The 19881-nt window shown below is 38.4% G+C and overlaps 1 protein-coding gene across 6 annotated transcripts in view; it reads left to right on the forward strand.

Annotated features, from left to right (window-relative positions):
- Positions 1 to 14807, forward strand: part of STXBP5L (syntaxin binding protein 5 like) — a 379914-nt gene extending 365107 nt beyond the window's left edge. For all 6 annotated transcript variants that reach the window (XM_038582977.1, XM_038582980.1, XM_038582976.1 and 3 more), the window contains 4 exons: positions 1073 to 1238; positions 3834 to 3945; positions 5975 to 6195; positions 6758 to 14807. In XM_038582977.1, coding sequence (XP_038438905.1) covers positions 1073 to 1238; positions 3834 to 3945; positions 5975 to 6195; positions 6758 to 6799 — 541 coding nt within the window. In that variant the 3' untranslated portion in view covers positions 6800 to 14807. The remainder of the gene's footprint in view (positions 1 to 1072; positions 1239 to 3833; positions 3946 to 5974; positions 6196 to 6757) is intronic.
- Positions 14808 to 19881: the final 5074 nt, after the last annotated feature.

Consider the following 19881-nt stretch of genomic DNA (forward strand, 5'->3'; position numbering starts at 1 on the left):
ACAGATTTCAGGTCCCATTTTATATGAAAAAGTACTAGAGCTTATCTTGTAATTATAAACTTTCATAAGAGAAATAAGTATTCTTTTGTCAAGGTGCTGGTTTTATTATCTGGGATAATTTAAAATCATTATGCACATCAGAATCAGTTGAATGATTTCAAAGCTTGAGATTTAATGACAAGCCTATTTTCCTCCTTTTGGCATTAGAGGTGTGATTTAAAAGCAATGAGACAAAAATAATAATAATAAAAGCAATGAGACTTATTTTCCTCAGTAGTTTGCAAAATTAGCTCATGGCAGTATCCAAAGGGACATTCTGATGAATATTTAAGCAAAATCATGGGCTACATCATTAGGATAAGACTATAGCCATTTGGTAAGACACTTGAGATGAGTGGTATTCATTGGGCTAGCAAATCCTGATCTATTACCTATAACTTATTCTCATTCCCTTATAACCTTAACCATGTTTATTTATTAATCATACCTTCAGTGCAGGTGACTTAAGTCATAGGTAAGTTTCATATCCTGTGTATAGAGAGTGTTGGAGGAATGGGGAGCAAAGCCTAATCCATTGCCAGGCACAGTGAGCTGAATCCATTCTACATCTCCATCAGTGCATAACCTCCTCAGACTCGGGAGTTCTGCCTTAAAAGGAGACAGTAGACCCAAGTCTGTAGTCAGACACTTTCTAGCCGTGGTGTTTCTGCCATAACCAAACACTATAACCATATTGTAGGAACCTGGGAAATGCTGCAAAAAATATCCTGAAACTGCTGGCCACTGCATTTTATCCAATCTTCAAGGATATCTGCCAAGTATCTGTGTGGATTAAGATAAAGGACTGGGCCCATGATTTTTTGTGTATATATGATTTTATGTGAAAGTCTAGGTTTTTTGTTGTTGTTTTGTTTTGTTTTAACCACTGAGACTTCAAGAGAATAAAAAGAAATAACCACAAAATAGTGGTATAAAAATAACTTTTCATGTAAGAATATGCTCACTTTACACAGAGAAATTAAAGCTTCTAACAACTTGAATATGAAATGTGGATTTGCTTTTTTCCATTCAGCCTACCTAGTCTTCGCCCAATGTTGGATGTTAATTATTTGCCACTGACAGACATGAGGATAGCACGGACATTTTGTTTTACCAATGAAGGCCAGGCATTATATCTCGTCTCTCCTACTGAAATTCAACGGTTAACATACAGCCAAGAGATGTGTGATAATCTACAGGTAGGTCAGGCACATTTATGAATAAACATTGGACATGGTTGTAAAAAGAGAATGAGAGAGATATCTAAAAGCTAAAATATTCCTGGGCCATGCAATAAATATGCCTTCCCTAGGATATGTTTTGAATATATGTTCATCATTGTGACCCTGTCAAGTTTAGTGTGGTCTAGGTATATACAGAAAAAAATAAGAAGGAAAAAGTAAGAGGGAGAATGTACAGCTCATACATATTAATGGTTGATTTTTTTATTTTTGTTCATTTTATTCTTTGGTTTTTTGCCTATGGAGAAGCTGCTGTAAGATTATAAACTCTCTCAAAAAAAAAAAAAAAAGAAAGAAAGAAAAAGAAAGAAGGAAAGAAAGAAAGAAAGAAAGAAAGAAAGAAAGAAAGAAAGAAAGAAAGAAAGAAAGAAAGAAAGAAAGAAAAGATTATAAATTCTCTTCGTCCAAGGTGTGGAATATGCATGTATACACAAGAATTTTGTAAACAATTCAGGGAGCTCATGAGCCATACAAAAGAAATACATGTCCTGTGGGTTTGAATTGGGCATTTATCTTTTACCATGGTAGTCAGCAGAGCCTTGAAACAGAATCAATATAAAAGCATTTGAGAGATTTAATTGGTTCAACCCCCTTATTTTACAAAAAAGAAAACTAAAACCCACTCATTTTAATACAAAGGTTGAGAGCATAAGCTCTGAACTGTTTCAGTTGTGTTTTGCCCATCTGTATAACTTTGGGCATTTTATTTAACCCACCTGTACGCTCTGTCTCGGAGCACTGGTGTGAGAATTAAGTTCATCATTGAGCACGGTGAGAACATTGAGCACAGTGCCTGGAACATAGTGTATCTTAAAAATAAATAATAATGTTCTTACCATTATTCAACGAATACTTACTGAATTGTTACCATATACCTTGTACTTGGCTAGGCTATAAGAATACAGTGATAAGACAAGATTCTAGTCCTTACCCACTAGTATTGGAGGGAGCTAAGTAAACAGACAAGCACAGCACTCTGTGGAGGAGAACACCTATGTGTGGCTGTGTCAGCACTGGGGAGACATTGAAGACAGGCTTCTGGGTTGACAGAATAGCAGGAAGAGTAAAAGAAAAGGGTCGTAAGGGGTGAGTAGGAATTGTCCATAGGAAGGGATGGCTGGGGGAATCCCTGGGTGGCTCCGCGGTTTAGCACGCGATCCTGGAGACCCGGAATCGAGTCCCACGTCGGCCTCCCTGATGGAGCCTGCTTCTCCCTCCTCCTGTGTCTCTGCCTCTTTCTATCTCTCTATGTCTATCATAAATAAATAAATAAATAAATAAATAAATAAATAAATAAATAAATAAATAAATAAATAAATCTTTAAAAAAAAAAGGGGGATGGCTGGGAATGGAAAAGAAAATGATATTCCTGGCAAAATCCTGGGGGTTCAAGAAACTGCCAATAAAGTGCAGTTAGTGAAAAGAGGGGAGGGATAGTGCTGGAGAATTATTCCAGAGCAAATCTTAGAATACCTTGTAAGTGCCTAAGGAATCCGGCATTTATTCCAAGGGTAATAGGAAGTTATTAAAAAGGTTTAGCAAATTTGTATATGAAAACTAATATTCTGGTTGCATATGGTTTTGAGGAATGAAGAACAATTAGGAGTCTTTTTTTTTTTTAACAATTAAGGCCAAAAATAACAGTGGCTTAAAATAAGGCAACCAGCAGTGAGAATGGAGAGCATTTAGCAGATTCTGTAGCTATGAAGTGTAGTCAGTTGGATTGGAGGGTTATTAGCTGTAGCAATGTGGGGAAAGGAAGGAAATTGGAATGGGCACTGCCATTTCCAAAGAAGAGGAAGATGATGGAGAAAGTCAGGTTGCAGGTTCATAGACAAACTGATATTAGGTCACAGATCTCCTGACTTGGTTGAAGTTCCTTCCTCCACACTAGTGGTTCTCAAATTTTGGTCTGCTTCTGAAAGACCTAGAGAGCACATAACAAGTATAGGTAACCAGAGCACATCTATGTAGATTCTGATTCAGTATGTGTGGAATGAAGCCTAAGCATCTGTATTTCTAACAAGGTATTTTTCCAGTCATTCTAAAGCATATCAAATATTTAAAAACAATTGTATCTCACTATGCGGTAGCTGCTTATTTTGACTCCTTTGTCTTGAGCTATTTCCTAGCTTTGTACATCATATAAACATAAATCCAAATGTCCTTCACATACTACCAAAGGCTTCCTCCTTTATAGGGTAGTCTGTGCTTGGTTCAGGAAAGGGTTAGGACAGGAAAGAGGCTATGGAATTGAAAAAGGATCCTAAATCCAGAGTCATGTGGAAATTAATCCTAAGGTAAGTATATTAGTTTCTCATGTTTTCTAACTGTAAAGAGGAGAATAGGGCAGAAAAATGAAAATTTTCTGACGTCAGTTAAGAAGGAAAGGAAAGGAGGTGGAGAAAAATATGCCAGAGACAAACTGGGAACAAAGCAAAAATTGTCAGGAAAATCTTTTTCATTATGTGCTTTAACATGCTACAGCGTTATCTTTTTTCTATCACTTTAATTTTAGTTACTCTAATGCTTTTTTGTTTGAATTTGATACAGGACATGCTAGGAGATTTGTTTATTCCCATAGAGACACCAGAAGCTCAAAACAGAGGCTTTCTCAAGGGACTGTTTGGTGGAAGTGGACAAACATTTGACAGAGAAGAGCTCTGTGAGTAAACTGATTATGTAACTGTACCACAAAATAGAAAATGTTTCTGTGCGTGTGTGTGACTTAATGTAATATGTGGTCTCAAATTCTAGATTAGACTTTTTTACTTCTATACCATGGAAATTATTTTTTTTTTACCAAACATAAATAAAATTGGTTACTTTATATTAGGAAATAGCTTAACAAGAACAGTACATGTGATTCATACAAATAATACATCATTTGCAAGTAGATCATACCTGCAAGGCAGGGTGAGGATATTCAATTACTAAATTCTGGGAAAAAAAATGTTTATTAATCTGCTTGCCTTTAACCACTACTGGGAAACAGATTCTTTATTCAGAACACAAGGTTTATCAATGCTACAGAATAAATTACTTTAAAATTCTTCCAGTGAAACTCTGATGAGTAATCGGAAAGGAGTAGAAAGATACGAGGGAACATTTTCAGAATGAAGAATGTATTTCCCAGAATATCTCAGCCCTATTTGGTCTTGCAGATCAAAACTCCTTTTCTCTTGAACTTTTAACCAAGCAAAAGATCTAGGTGCCTCTATATGATGGAATATTATTCAGGCATAAACACAAATGAGGTTTGATATATGCTACAGCAGGGATGAAACTTGAAGACTTCACACTATGTCAAATAAAGAAGACAAAAAGGGCCACATATTGTAGGATCCCATTTATATGAAATGTCCAGGAGAGGTAGATCCATAAACAGAAAAGAAATTTGTGGTTGCTAAGCCCTGGGGCAAAGAGGGGTGGGGGAGTGACTGCCAATGGGCAGAGTTTCTTTTTGGAGTAATGAAAATGTGTTAAGATACAACAGTGGTGATAGGTGCACAACTCTGTCAGCACACTAAAACCCCACTGAATTGTACATGCTATGTATATAAAATGTGAATTATATCTCAAAAGGGCTCATTTAAAAAAAATACATTTTGATTCCATTCCTAGCATTATCTTTAAGAATGCTCACTAAATTTCTACCAAGATAGCTGTCTCAATAAAAACATCCCCCAAGAGACAACATGGAAGACTCCTAACTCTGGGAAACGAACTAGGGGTGGTGGAGGGGGAGGAGGGCGGGGGGGTGGGGGTGGCTGGGTGGCGGGCACTGAGGGGGGCACTTGATGGGGTGAGCACTGGGTGTTATTCTGTATGTTGGCAAATTGAACACCAATAAAAAATAAATTTATTTAAAAAAATCCCCCAAAATTCATTAAAATTAAACTGAACTTTGTAAATGCTAGGAAAATTTTTATTCCTTTATAAAGTAACATAATTTCAACACATATATACTAACACCCCCCATGCATATATCCTGTCCTGTAGAATTCACTGCCCGTACACACACATCTTAAAACAGTAACAACTGGGGCCTTCCAAAGGGTGACAGCAAGATGAAGAGAGATGGTAAGAATGAAGACTCAGGCAGAAATTTAAACAGATAGGGATCCCTGGGTGGCGCAGCGGTTTGGCGCCTGCCTTTGGCCCAGGGCGCGATCCTGGAGACCCGGGATCGAATCCCACATCGGGCTCCTGGTGCATGGAGCCTGCTTCTCTCTCTGCCTGTGTTTCTGCCTCTCTCTCTCTCTGTCTGTGACTTAAATAAATAAATAATAAATAAAATATTTTTTAAAAAAAAGAAATTTAAACAGATGAACAGGCCTAATATTGGAATAGACCCTAATTTGGGTTAAATACGAAATGACATATCCTGTGAACATCCCAATTCAACAAAGTCAAGAAATGCAATGATGCCATGTTGCACGGAACCCACACACATACACATGAAGACATGCAATAACGATATGGTCACCTCACAGTCTCAGACTCTTTCATAGACATTTTTCATAGGTAAAAGCTAACATCTCCAAATACATACCTAGGATAGGACCAAATGTCTCTCTCTTGATGAGAATCATGACAATAGAATTTATGGTTAGAACTTTGGTGATAAACTTGTTCATAATTATTTGAGTTACTGACAATATGTCTTCAATTGCTATGGCTTGAATCCCTAGTTGGGGAAGCTTCAGCAGGAAGAGCCTCTCGCAGCCTTGCACAGCACATTCCCGGACCAGGTGGTATAGGAGGGATGAAAGGTGCTGCCGGAGGGGTGATGGGAGAGCTGACTCGCGCTCGGATCGCACTTGATGAGAGAGGACAGAGGCTAGGAGAGCTGGAGGAGAAAACTGCAGGCATGATGACCAGTGCGGAAGCATTTTCCAAACATGCACATGAGGTAAACTGCTTAATCTAGGCATCTTCATACAGTAATTACTTTAAACACTGGGGTTCTGCACAAGAAAGCCCATAGATACCACCGTAAGTAATCCTGTGTGAGAGAGCCAAGGTAACCTGGATCTCATTATAAGTATTATAATTCCCCCAGTATTGGGGAGAAAAATGTTTTTAAATACTATGTTAATACTCCTTTACTGTAGGAGATAATTGAAAAGAAAATTATTCATTGGTTCTGATACATTGGGTCTATATTATGCATCTGTTACTAAAAAGGTGCTTAGGGACTTTACATGATCCTCCCACGCCTCCCCAACAAAGGCATGAGGGGCACTAGAAGCTGGAATCCACATACTACTTTTTGCTTCAATCATCAAAAATCAGCTGAGTCTTTACAGCTTATTTTAAAAAAAATCTTTTCATATGCCCTTTATTTCAAAAATAAGTTTTATAAATTTTGAGGTTTAATTAGATATGCATGATTTGCTCAATATGAGCTTGCTTTGATTAGTACTTTTAAAGATTTTTAAAAACATTTTATCATGACTATTTTTTCTTTGCAGTTAATGTTGAAATATAAGGATAAGAAATGGTACCAATTCTAAACTTCTAAAGAAGCTGTGACTGCTTTGAGAAACCATTATTCAGGGAAACCAAATTTATTCCCAGCATCACTATTCAACTTGCTAGAAGCCAGTTTCTTCTACAAAATGTTCCATTACAGTCCATCTGAAGTTATCATAAGGGAAATTTATTAGAGACACTCCACTACCCAAAGGCTGGAACACTGGTTAAAATCCCGACATGGCTGAATTTGCCTTTTTCCAACGTGGAATGGAGCTATCATCTTGGCATGTCATTTGCTAAGGATTTACATTTAGGAACTACGGGGAGTCCTGATTTGAAAAAATCCTGTACAAAAGCATTAATGCACTTAATGAAAAAAAATCTTTGCATGATAAATTAACATCTTAAGAGGAAAAGAAAAAAAGCATGTGTGACAGAAGAAAAAAAAGATTTATGGCAAACTATTTTTATAAATTGGGCCACACCTGACAATTTAAAAAATCTGCATTAGAAGATATCAGTGTATTTCAAGTACATTTGACACACCCAACTGAAAAAGAAAACAAAACTAGAGTTTTCTTCTCATCTATAACTTTCATTATCCTAGGACATTATTGAATTCGTATGGCAAGAGTCTGATTAATGTGTGTCACTCCATAATCTTTTACATCATCACAGTTATATCAGTCATAATCAAGTATTGCCAGGATAGTAAGGCGTTCCTAACACAGTTATTTCCATTTCTGTCACCTTCAGAATACGTGGCTGTTTTTAATCATAAACTGCAGGATTGGGTCACCTCAAAGCATTTTTTCAGCCTGGCTTGTGCTCTGCAGGGGAGTTGACAATAAGTTTGGGGAAACTAGACTACAGGAACAGTGCAGTTAGCTTTGAGAACTGAGTTCACACACTGGTTTCTGTTTCTAAAGTGATCTATTTTTAATGCTTCATTTGTATCCTTGTCTGCCAACTACACAGTATATTACTGTTCCAGCCCAGTGGCGTCTTCAACCAAGGTGCTCCTGCAGCCTGACACTCACAGACCAAACTGGCCATTCTCTTGAGTATGATTCGGTAAAACCTCAGTTAATGTTTTGGGAAAGGGATTCTGATTTATTACATTTCCCATTAACAAGGGCTTTCATTAATAAATACATTTGGTTCAATACTTATTATTGAAAATCTTTAGAAAACGTGCTGGTATTTTTGCTATCTTGGCCTTAGTCACCATTATGGACCACAGAAATACAGAGAGAGTTTAGTGACACAAAATCAATAATTTTGTCACTCATTAGTCTAAATGATACAAGCCACAAATTATGTCAGTAGATACTGAAACGTATTCCTTATTAAAAACTCTTTTAAAAATGAAATATGGAATATCCTTGACATGATAAAAGTTATCTATCACATAACAGTGAACTACTAGAGGCAAAAAAGATAAATAAAAACACCTGCTATCACTATTTAGCATGATCCTGGAAGCCAGAAGTCATAGAAAATGAAAATGTGCAGGTTCTAGGACTCATCCTGTAAATGTCGTTCATTCAAAAAGAATCTTTTTTTTAAAAAATTAATGGTTTTGGCTTATTTAATTTTTATTATTCCAGGTCTAACTAGACCTGAATTTGTGTCTCCTATGAATTCACCATTCTTCCTGAAGTCCAGGTTATTTTAGTAGCCCCAAATAGTCTTTGTTTTTTAGATTTTTTTAAATTATTTTTTTTGAAGTGGCACTTCCTTTAAATGTTCTCAGTAATTTTGAGAAGAGCAAAGATGATAGAGTCAGAAAATGTATACCAGCATTTCTCAGAGTCCTTGAATTCTCCTAATTTCTCAAAAAACCTTCTCCATGAATCTCACCACTCCTGAGAAAAGGCTGAGTAACAAGACTTGGAAATACAAACTTGATATATAAAATTATACAGTAAAAATATTTTAAAAATCTGAGATCAGAATTTAGAAAACAGTAGTAGCCAAATTGTAGTACACTATTTGTACCTCGGTTTTAAGAACCCGGTTCTCTGAACAAAACTTTATCATTTCCATAATTTAATGAAATAACTAAGGGAGCAAAATATTATTTTAAGAACAATGAAATTCAGTCCAAAGTGGCATAAAATTCAATGACTAACTCTAAAGCCCTCCATAAGATTTGATTTGATTTGTTCTACATCAGGGTTTTTCAACAGTTCACTATTTATAGAAAACTCTTTGTCATGGGGGACTGTCCTTTAAACTGCAGGATATTTAGCAACATCCCTGGCCTCTATTTCCTAGATGCCAGTAGCAACACCAGAAGAAAACCAAAAATGTCTCCAGCCATTGCTGAAATTGCTCCCAGTTGAGAGCCACTGTTCTACATTATGTAGAGACAGATTAAATGTGAATATGTAATATATGTCTTGCATAAAATTAAATATCATAAGTGCACAGTATCTTAAGATAAATTATTATACTGAAAATTACATGTGTGGTTCATATGCAATAAAATGCTATTTTGGAGAAAGCAGATTTAAATAAGTGAAAAATAACAATTACAGAATATTTTAAAGCATACAGAGAAAACACCAAAAAGAACATAGCATTTCATAGAAGTGCTTAAAACTCTGGCTCTAATGAATAGATCAAATGTTTAGAACCAGCACACCAATTGGAAGAAAACAGGTGCTTCTGAAATGCTTGAAAAGAATAAATTCTTTTAAGTAGTTTAAATATATCTTTCAATATTGTTTTTACAGACCCGTTCTTGATACAAGGATAATTTCATCTCCCAAACTCCTGATTAGTGGAATACAAATTGATGAGGTTTTACTGTATCAGAATTATTTTTAAAGTTCAAAGAGACAGCAATTACAAGAACCTTATGTGGATATCATTATTCTCTTTGAACATTCCTTTCTGCTGCACTGACCTTAGCATGCTCACACGACATCACAACCACCACCACCATCTTATCATTATCATCTTTCGAAGATGATCCATATAATCCATATGATCCATATAACTCTTTATATCTCTCTTCTCTACTATTTATTTTTTTAAATTTTATTTATTTATGATAGTCATCACAGAGAGCGAGAGAGAGAGGCAGAGACACAGGCAGAGGGAGAAGCAGGCTCCAGGCACCGGGAGCCCGATGTGGGATTCAACCCCGGGTCTCCAGGATCGCGCCCAGGGCCAAAGGCAGGCGCCAAACCGCTGTGCCACCCAGGGATCCTCTTCTCTTCTATTTAAATGTCTTGCCTCTATCTTGGAACATAAGAAAAATACTCCTAGTAACTTGGACAATGATAGAGAAAGTGACTCTGAGACTTAGTTGTCATCAAAATTACATTATATCTACTATAGTGACATCAGAAGAGAAGGCTTACAAACCAGTTTCCAAGTTGACCATCTAGGACTCCCTCCAGGGATAAGCCCTTCTTAGTATTCCAGGAAAAAATGAGTCTTTGTGATTTATTCACCAATGAGAAGCTAGAAGTGTTTGTTTTCCTGGTTCTAATCATGTGAGCAATAATTCCTTCCATGAAGTCATCCATTAACCTTGGTGTTTGGAGGGAAGGATGATGGATTTATCCTTTATTTTGATCCCTAAAAAGCAGTACTGACTTTGCTTCCTCCACTTGAGACTCAGACTTAGTGCCCCAGTCACCATTGGAGTCATCACCTAACTTTGGAACGATAGTGACAGAACTGAGAAAGATGTTTTCTGATAATTTAGTTGTAGAGACAATTTTTCAAATCTTTTATATAGCCCTGGAGCGATTCTCAAGTTAATAAATCAGAATCCAGGTTTCTATTCCTTAAAGATTTTAAGGGATTGTAAAAGAAAAAATACTCGTGTCCAATTTTAAATGTACCATCTATCTGTTATCTGCATCAAGGGATCAACAAAGCTTTGAGAAAGAGAGATTATGCCCAAGGTTAATTGAAGATGATGAAGATGAGCTCTTTGAAATACCTGGTTATAAAATGTTTGGCAGAAGGGAAAAATGAAGCTGGTCCAGAAGAGTAAGCTAAAAATCCTCTCCTTGGTTCAGGATCATTAGGACAATCCAGGAGTATATCTGTGATTACAGTCTGGCCCTACGGAAAGACATTATAACTTGACCACTTTCTCTGAGAAGGCGATGCCAAGAGGTCTCAGACATTTCTAGTAGGCCTTGCTCTCTGCATCAGGAGAAAACTGGTAACCTTCACAGCTTCCTCACCTTTGTCCTCTGTAACACTAACCCCACTACTGACCACATACTCTTTCACATACACACTGCTCCAGGTGCCAGAAATACTTGCCAGTAAGTTGTGTATTCTGGATGGCACCATTCCAGGGAGTATGGTTGTTGTGCAGCGCGTGTACATATTTGCATACAACATAGCCCTAAAGGACAAAATACAGAAGATAAGGTCTGACTTTGGAAAGTAAAAAGTGCCAATTTGGTGCAAGAGGGTTGGGATGGGGAGGGACATCGGAGCCAGAGTTAAGTTGAAGAGGTTTTGGTGAGAAACCAGAGGCACAGATGGCTGCTTTTATTTATGTATCTATGTAGGAACCTGATTCTCAACCTTGGTTGTACATAAGAATCACCTAAGGAGCTTTTCAAATTCCAATTATATCAAAATTTCTTGGAGTGGGTACCAAATAGGAGTATTTCTGAAAGCCTCCAATGTGGTTCCAGTGTCAGCCAAGGCTGACAAACACAGCTTTGCAAGCCCCACTTCTGAAGGGTCTGGAAGGCAAGATGCAAGAGACAGTGTTTTCTTCTGGATTGAGAATTATTGTGTTCCAACCCAAAACAAATGATCTGTGCAAATTTCTGACCAGGCAGTGCCCCACTGACTCTTAACAATTCTGTCGTTGTGATTTTCTCCCATGTGACTTGGCCATTATTCCAATTCAAACATCTGGGTTTTAATTGTCTTATACATGTGACATCACAAGACACCAGGATATAAGAAATTTAAGTGTGTAAAGTTAAGTAGAAAACTAATTCTTAATAGTTGGATAGTGGAAATTAAAACAATCATTAAATCAGGCCCAACTTTATTACTCATTCTTCATTTGGAGGAGACATGGGTACTAGGTACCTGTTCTGCCATAGTATATTTTATTAGACTTGATCTTAGCAGGAGAGAAGAACAGCAGTTCCTTTTTGATTATTGTCTTAGCTCCCAGGGCCACTTGGATTTATTTTCTTAGTTATTAGGCATGTGTTTAAAGAGAGAAGAGTGTCTGTAACTCACTATCTGGCCTCCAGTGCCCTGAAAGACTGTTTTCATCTTCCATAAAGGAGAGTCTGCGTATCCAGGGCAACAATCCTCTATGAGAATACATGAGAGGTCTCTCCTCTCATACTGCTCCCCTCTGGTATTGGCCTGTGCTGCTCAGCTGCAAAGCCAGAACATAAACTAGGTGGTGGTCACGGACAAGTGCACACAGAATCAAAATCTCTAATAATCTATAATTTTTAGTACTTAATTATGTGATGTTTTATTCTAGGAAATAAGAAACAGATGACATCATTGATGTATCTTTCTTTCATCTTCAGAATTTTTGCATCTTTTCAGAAAATGACAAATTACTATTTTTCTGTTGCACTCAGCAATTGTGACTATACTTAAAATTCTTGTAGTCTGTAGAGATATCAATAAAATTGTATATGTTTGTACATAGATGCTCTTATGTTGTCGTGCACTATAAACATTTTTGTCAAGATTAAATATGGACAGAGGTAAGACTTTCATCTGTAACACTTTGAACTTCCGTAATTGAACATGGTTTTTCAAAGTATAATTGTTTTAAAAAGGCAGAGAGATGGGTGGGGGAGCAATGTACGGCACATTTGTTTGAACTAAAAACCAGAAAGAAAAGACTAAACACAAGTTCTCCAAGCTCACAGATTTTGCCAGAGTTTATTAATCCAAAATGGTAGAACAGTTCACCCCAACGTTCCCTAAATTTCAGACTGAGTAGTTGTGTAAGTTTTTTCTGGAAGACTTTCCCAATTTTTGAGGATGTTGACTGGTTGGACCTTTGGTGAATTACAAGTAAAACTAAGTTTGGTGAGGATGTAGAATAAAAATCTGAGGCTAAGATGTACTTACCAACATCTATATCTTACTTCTTGACCTCTTTAATAAAACTCAGGCTTTATTCCCATTCAGGAAAAAATGATAAACCATCATAGTCTTCTATCACTTTCCAGTGGTTATAATGAACATTCATTGTGGACCCCACAACCTCTAAAAGTCCCCCAGAAATACACTGCCCACCTGCTCCTCTGGCTTTCACCTGCACAGTTAATTCCTCTTTGGGTACTTTAGGCTGCAACCTTAGTCAATTAAGCTCAGTCTTCTGAATGCTGCTTAGTTTCTCAAGAAAATTTTCCCATCACCAAAACTTCCATCTGAGTCTTGGGTCCATATAAAAATGGAAAACACAACCAACCAACCAACCTTAGGCAAGGAAATGTTTTTTGATCACAAGTGCAAATGTGAAAACAGACCCTTTAAAATCCAAATGTTCAGAGTTCCCTTCAGAATTTTCTCAAAGGAATCCTTTCCTTCTTTGAACTACACCTGGCTCAGGCTTCACATGTCTGCATTCAGTAATGAAAATACTGATTTGACTTCCTTCCTTCCTTCTTCCCACCTGGTTCCTTCCTCCTTTCCTTTTTTTCCATTCATTCAGTCCAAAAGTCCATCAACCTAAGCAAACTGTTGATGGCAGCCCCATGCGAGGAGTGCGTAGGAGCAGCGTTGAGTGTGACAGCCCAGAGGAGGACAGAGTTGGGGAGGTGGCTGACCTGCAGTCAGAGCTCCGGCTGCAGCTCTGATGGCCTGCCCCGGAGCACGGCAGAAGGCAGCCCAGCAGGTCAGGAGATGAGGGCTTGAGCAATTAAGTAAATATATTGAGGAACAGGAGCCAGGTTTCTCACTGATGGAGAAGTACAAATAAAATGGAATGTGAGAATAAATCCTATAATATTGGATTGGAATTGGAACTGTCAGTGGGAATTTTATGTATATACATACATACACACACACATACCCAGGATGTAAAGCTGTGTGTCTTGTTCACATGTATATCCTAATTCTGAACACTGAGAGGACTGGGAACACCACCCCAGGACATAATGCACACCTTAGTGCTTGGATTTTGATTATCAAGAAACAGCTGATTTCAAGGCTGGAATATATTTTTTATTCCAGAAAACAAGATATTCAAAGAATGATGGGAATGTTTCAGAAAAGGACATAGAAGCCAGCTTGAAAGGGCCTACACACGTCAAATCAGGGATAATTTGAGTATCAAAAGTAATACCAGTAATTGAATAAAAGAGCTACCCATTAAGTGCACACGGATGTTAATTAATTAAATAGGAGAAGGGAAAAGCTCATCCTTACAATGGAATGTCCACCGATAAATGTGGATAGGACTTTTAAAGTACTTTTTGCCAGCCACTGTAGAAATCAGGGGCAACAACCAATGAATGCTAAAACTCATGGGTTAAAATGGAATGAAGTAACAGGATACATACGTAGTCTCAAAGTATCTTCACAAAAACTACTTGCTAATCAAAAAGAAAAAATATATAATTTTAAACTATAGAAACCTGCTAGACACTATTTTAAACAAGTGATCTAAGTTACCACCACCAGTAAGGGAACAAATCAACATCTTGTGCCATCTGACAGCATGTAATAAGAAGACAGCATCACCTGTGTAATAATTCTGCCAAAAACACACAAGCCAGTTCTAACCGTGAGGAAATATTGGACAAAATCAAATTGACATTCTATAAAATGACTGCCCTGTATTTAAAATTGTCTTGAAAGTCAAGGAAAGATGGATGTTCCAGATTTAAGGAGACCAGTGAGTGAGTCATGACAACTGCGTATAACATGAAATCTTGGATTGGACCCTTTCACTATAAAAAAAATTGCAACGATTCACAAAACTCACTAGAGTGGGACTCTTGGTACTATTCTTGAAACTCTTATTTAAGTTTGAAATTACTTCAAAATAAAGTTATAAAAATAAAACGCTCTCGATTTTGTCGAATTACTTGCATTTTAATGACATTGTCTTCTACCCTTCATAGCAAATGGACAACTGCTTTATGGGTTAGTTTTTCAAGATGGTTTGGGATGCCAACAATTATTTAAAATTTTTCTTTTAAAAATGTGTTTTAATTACACAAATATATGAATGTATATTTATAATCACGCTAAATAATGAAAACAAAAAAGCCTGGAAATTTCCCTGTTTCCTCTTATCCTTTTCTATAATAGTTATTAATTCATTGTTTCCTTCCAAACATTTTTCTATGCTGCAACTTGCTTGCTCACCTACCTATTGTGTCTTAGATACCTTTCCAGTGTCTTAGATACCTTTCCACATATTTATAAACATCATGCATTCCTTTTATCTTATTTATATTATTCCATGGGGTCAATAAAGCATAATTTGTTACCAATCTTCTACTTGTAAACATTTACTTTCCAATCCCTTGATATTATAAATAAGACCACAGTAAACACTGTTGCACATGCATTTTGCATAGTTGCAAGCAGTTCTCTAGGGAAGATACTGTGGAATTCAGAGGGCATGCTCCCTCCAACCTCTTAAATAAGATGTTGCCAATTAAGCTATTTTTCACCAGCATACAGGAATTACTGTTTCCCTACATCTTCATTTATTCTCAATATTAATCTTACGTTTTTTTTTTCCACAATCTAAAAGGTGAAAATGGCATCTGTTTTTATGGAAACTTCTCTAATCAGTGAAATGGAGTACCTTTTTATGTTTAATTAGACATACTTATTCCACCGTCTGTGACTTGTTTGTAATTTTTGACTACATTCTCTAAAGAGTTCAGGTATGGCCATCCTACAGAAGACTGGATGCCCTACTCAACATTTCGTTTGTATGTTGAAACTGATGCCACCACACATACTTTGAGAGGTTTTGAAAAGAAGCTTTCTGGGGAGATCTGTGCTCCCAAACTGGTAAAACATGGCTTCAGAGAACAAGAAAAAAAGACTAGCTTGTGGTTTTTATGTGTTAGAGTGGGGCTGGGGTTTGCAGGAAGGCATTTGCACAGCAAAGAGGGGAGCACCCAGGCTTGCTTCTCAGCTTACCCAGATATGCGGCAGGGGGAAACAGAGGAAGACTTAAAACTTTTCAGCAAACAGCAAAAGATGGAGTCAGGCTCTATATTATAGGTCACTTATCTATTATTCGTTTTTATTACAACTCTGCAAGTTAATGTAGCCTATTTATTTTCTATAACTGATTTTTCCTTAAGTCTTCCTAAAGCCTATTCAGTTAATAATCTCTCCCTTTTCCTTCTAGCAAGACTGGCTTCCTGGTTTAGAGGAAGGCTCATCTGACCTCATGGGAAGGGAGGAGGGGTGGCGGTTCTTGTGTTTCCCCGTGAGTCCTGTCATTCACTCCACAGTAGTGGCTGGTCTGTTCCACACATGTGGGCACCTGTCACTGATCTGGGAAGAGGTTAGTGAATAGTGGCTTCCCGTTTGGAGTGGGGCCCTGTGGTCCTCACTTGCTAATTCAGCCCCATCTAGGCTTTGGATACCTTTTGGGTTCTCATGCCCTGGCCCTGGATTAGACTGTTCTGTGTCTTAGATGTCAGTCATCCCTTTTTTCATACTGAGGATTTCCTTTTAATGTAATCTAATTTTATAATCGTTTAGCTTTATGACTTTTAAACTTTGTTTTTAAACTCTATGTCTATAAACTAATAACTTATAACCTCTTTAATTTCACAGTTTTATTTTTACATTTAGGCTTTTAATCCATCTGGAGTTTTGAAATAGGGATCTAACTTGATGCTCTAACAAATGGATAACGTCACCATACCCCTTTTGTGGATGACATTCTTTTACCACTAGTTTGAAGTGACATCTTAATTTCCTATATATGTGTCTGTTTTCTAGATTCTTTAGTCTGCCCTAGAAATTAGTTGTCTATTACTATGTCCATATCAAACTGTTAAATTATCTTTATAATCTGTCCTAATATCTGATAGATATCTTTGATCCTTTTCAAGTTTGATAGGCATTACTTCTCTGGGTAAGTTTTAGAAAATTACCTATCTAAAAAAAAAAATCCTCTAGAAAATTTCAATGAAATTACAATAAATTTATAGGTTAACAAATCATGATGTTTTTTGCTGTCCTCACTTCCTCTGGGACAACTCCATACCTTTTGTCACAACCATTTTCCTCACTTATATTGATAATTTTGCCTTCACTACATTTTTCAAGTTGCACATCTTAAAATGTCTTGGAGAGCATCAGTATCAGCATATTCTGGTCAGCTATTTCTTCTATAACTCTATGTTTGATTTGAATTTCACTTTGTGTCCTCATTTTTCATTTTTCTGCTGCACTTTCATCTTAATTAGCCAATTTTCTCTTATGATTACCCATTTTTGTAGAATGTCACATGAATTTAACACTGGGAAACAAAGAGTACTGCCAGTGTTTTACTGTCTGTGCCTAAAATCAATGACAAATGTGCAGTGACCAATCATGGACAGGCTTTGAAAGAAGTGATGTATTTGGTAACTTATCATGATGCACGTGCTAGTGTCCTGTTAGTGCAATGACAAATGACTGCAGACTTACCAGCTTAAAGCAGCACACACTGAAGCATGGCTAAGTTGATGACATAGATCATTCCCAACTTCACACCCTCTCACAAGGACAAAAACTATACACTGACAAGACACCAATGAGAAAATCCTAGAACGCAGGGCTGAGACTGGAGTCTCCCCCTGCACCAGAAGTACTGGGACAAACCACATTACAAGGGTAAAGAGAATGGCTACACTGACCACACTGCCTCTCCCCCAGATCAGCACAGCAAGAAGTCTCCCCTAAGCCTGTGGCTTCTCCAACAGGTTAAGAGCCCGGGGTCGGACATCCAGCTACCCTAGCATTGAGTCCCTTCTTGGAGTCCGCACTCCAGTCTTGCCCCAAAGGAATCTCTGGGGAATCTGCAGGGCTTGACCACTAGGAATCAGATTGTGACAGAGAAGGAGGGAGAGACTTGCAACAACCAGCACTCGGATCTTGGCAGCCCAACATCCTACTTACAGCACCTAAGTCAAAGTCACAAACAGCATCGATGTTCATCTGCAAAGCCAAAGAGAATTGTACAGTCTGACAGAGAACTTGGCAGGGTGCAGGTTTGCCTAATTTAGGAGCTCAAAGAGCCTTTCCAGCCCTAGAGCCTGGTCTGCCCCCACCTCCCACCATGGCCCCCCCACCGTCAGGGACAGGGATGCTGAGTCAGAACCCTACCACCGTTCATCGTAGCTCCCAGCCCTGCCCAACCAGAAGATCTGAGAGTTGCACGGTACGGAAACGCTCACGTGTAGAGTCTAGCAGGCAGATCTGATCAGCTGTACAGCAAAGCCAGTGGTAACGTTCTGCCAAGAGATGTGAGGCCCAGGTCAGCAACAAAGAGCCTTGCCAGCCTTGGAGCCAATTACCCCACTCTGCTCAGTAAGGGGACCCGATTCATAACCCTACTCACTGATAAGTGTGATTCCCAGCCCTGCACGACCAGAAAGCCTGGGAGGCTACTTGGAGGCAGCTCTGCTGCTCTGTTCAGGTAGAGGCTAGTTTACCCACTCACCCACTACTGAGTATAGCTCTTAGCCTCTCCTGATCAAAAAGCACCATCTGGGATACTGCCTGGAGCCGGCTCTCCAGCTGAAGAGCTCCTGCTCTTCCAGAGCTAATTCATAGGCTCACCCACTGCTAAACACAGCTCCCAGCCCTGCCTGACCAGGAAGCCTGGCCTTAGCACCTGGGAATCTCTGGAGCTCAATCCACGACTTAACATTTGAGTGAAGAACCTGATCAGCAGCTCGGCATGCTCAGAAACAACAGTGTCCACATCTGTCCAGAGAGCTTACCATGCAGGTCTGTCGGATTTGATTCCCAAACAAGAACATTACCAGCCTTGGGGCATGTACGGGGTCCTATCTGGACAAGGAAACTAATTCCTATCCCAGCTGCTGCTGTTACAGCCTGCACCACCACCCCACAACCCCCAACCAGAGGATTGAGTGGAGTACCTGGAAGCTACAGAGCCCATCCTACAGCCCCACACTACAGTGGCACATGAAAAGAAAGCACAGATTGGGGCTTTCTCCACCTGCATAGCAAAACTGGTGGCCCTGTCTGTCCAGGAAATTCAGGGTCCAGCCTAGCCTGATTTGTCTCCCCAAACAGTGAGTGGTGCAGGTCTTGGGGCCCATTCTGCTGCCCTGAAAGGACACTGAAGCTAACTCAACGACACCTGCTGCTGAGTGTAGTTCCTAGTCCCAATCGTCTAGAAAGCCTGATTGGAGAACACAGTCAACCACAGAATCCATCCTATAGCTTCTTTAGCAGTGAACCAAACTAGCAGTCCTATCCAACTGTTCTCAGCAAGCAGCATCCCTTTGTCCTTTGACCTCAAAGCATGGACAATGATCTTGTCCCAAAACAGACAATGATAAGCCCTATTGGACCGATGGCATTACCAGATGACCATTCAGAACACCAAGTCAAGTGGACTAGTAAAGAACTATTTCTACCAAAGTGAACCCATAAAGTCTAGAAAATAAAACAACTTCCTTAAATGCACAAAAACCAACAAACAAAATCAAAGATCACAAAAAATCAGGTATGACAACACCAAAGAAAACTAGTGAAACTCTAATAATTAATCATAAGCAAATGGAGATCAAAGAATTCAGAATAGATGCACCTGGGTGGTTCAGTTGGTTAAGTGTCTGACTCTGGATCTCTGCTCAGGTCTTGATCTCAGGGTCATGAGTTCAAGCCCAGCATGGAGCCTACTTTAGAAAAAAGTATTGAGAATAATACTCTTACAGCAGTTTAATCAACTACAAGAACACAAGGACAACTGAACAAAACTAGGAAAACAGTGCATGAACAAAACAAGTTCAACAAAGAAAAAAAAAAAAAAAAACAGAAATCCTAGGCTGAAAAATACAATGTTTGGAGTGCATAATTCAATAGAGAACTTCAGCAGCATGCTCAACCATTCAAAAGAAAAAAATCAGTGACCTAGAAG

Source organism: Canis lupus, chromosome 33 (assembly GCF_011100685.1).
Source record: "Canis lupus familiaris isolate Mischka breed German Shepherd chromosome 33, alternate assembly UU_Cfam_GSD_1.0, whole genome shotgun sequence".
Taxonomy (NCBI): Eukaryota; Metazoa; Chordata; class Mammalia; order Carnivora; family Canidae; genus Canis; species Canis lupus.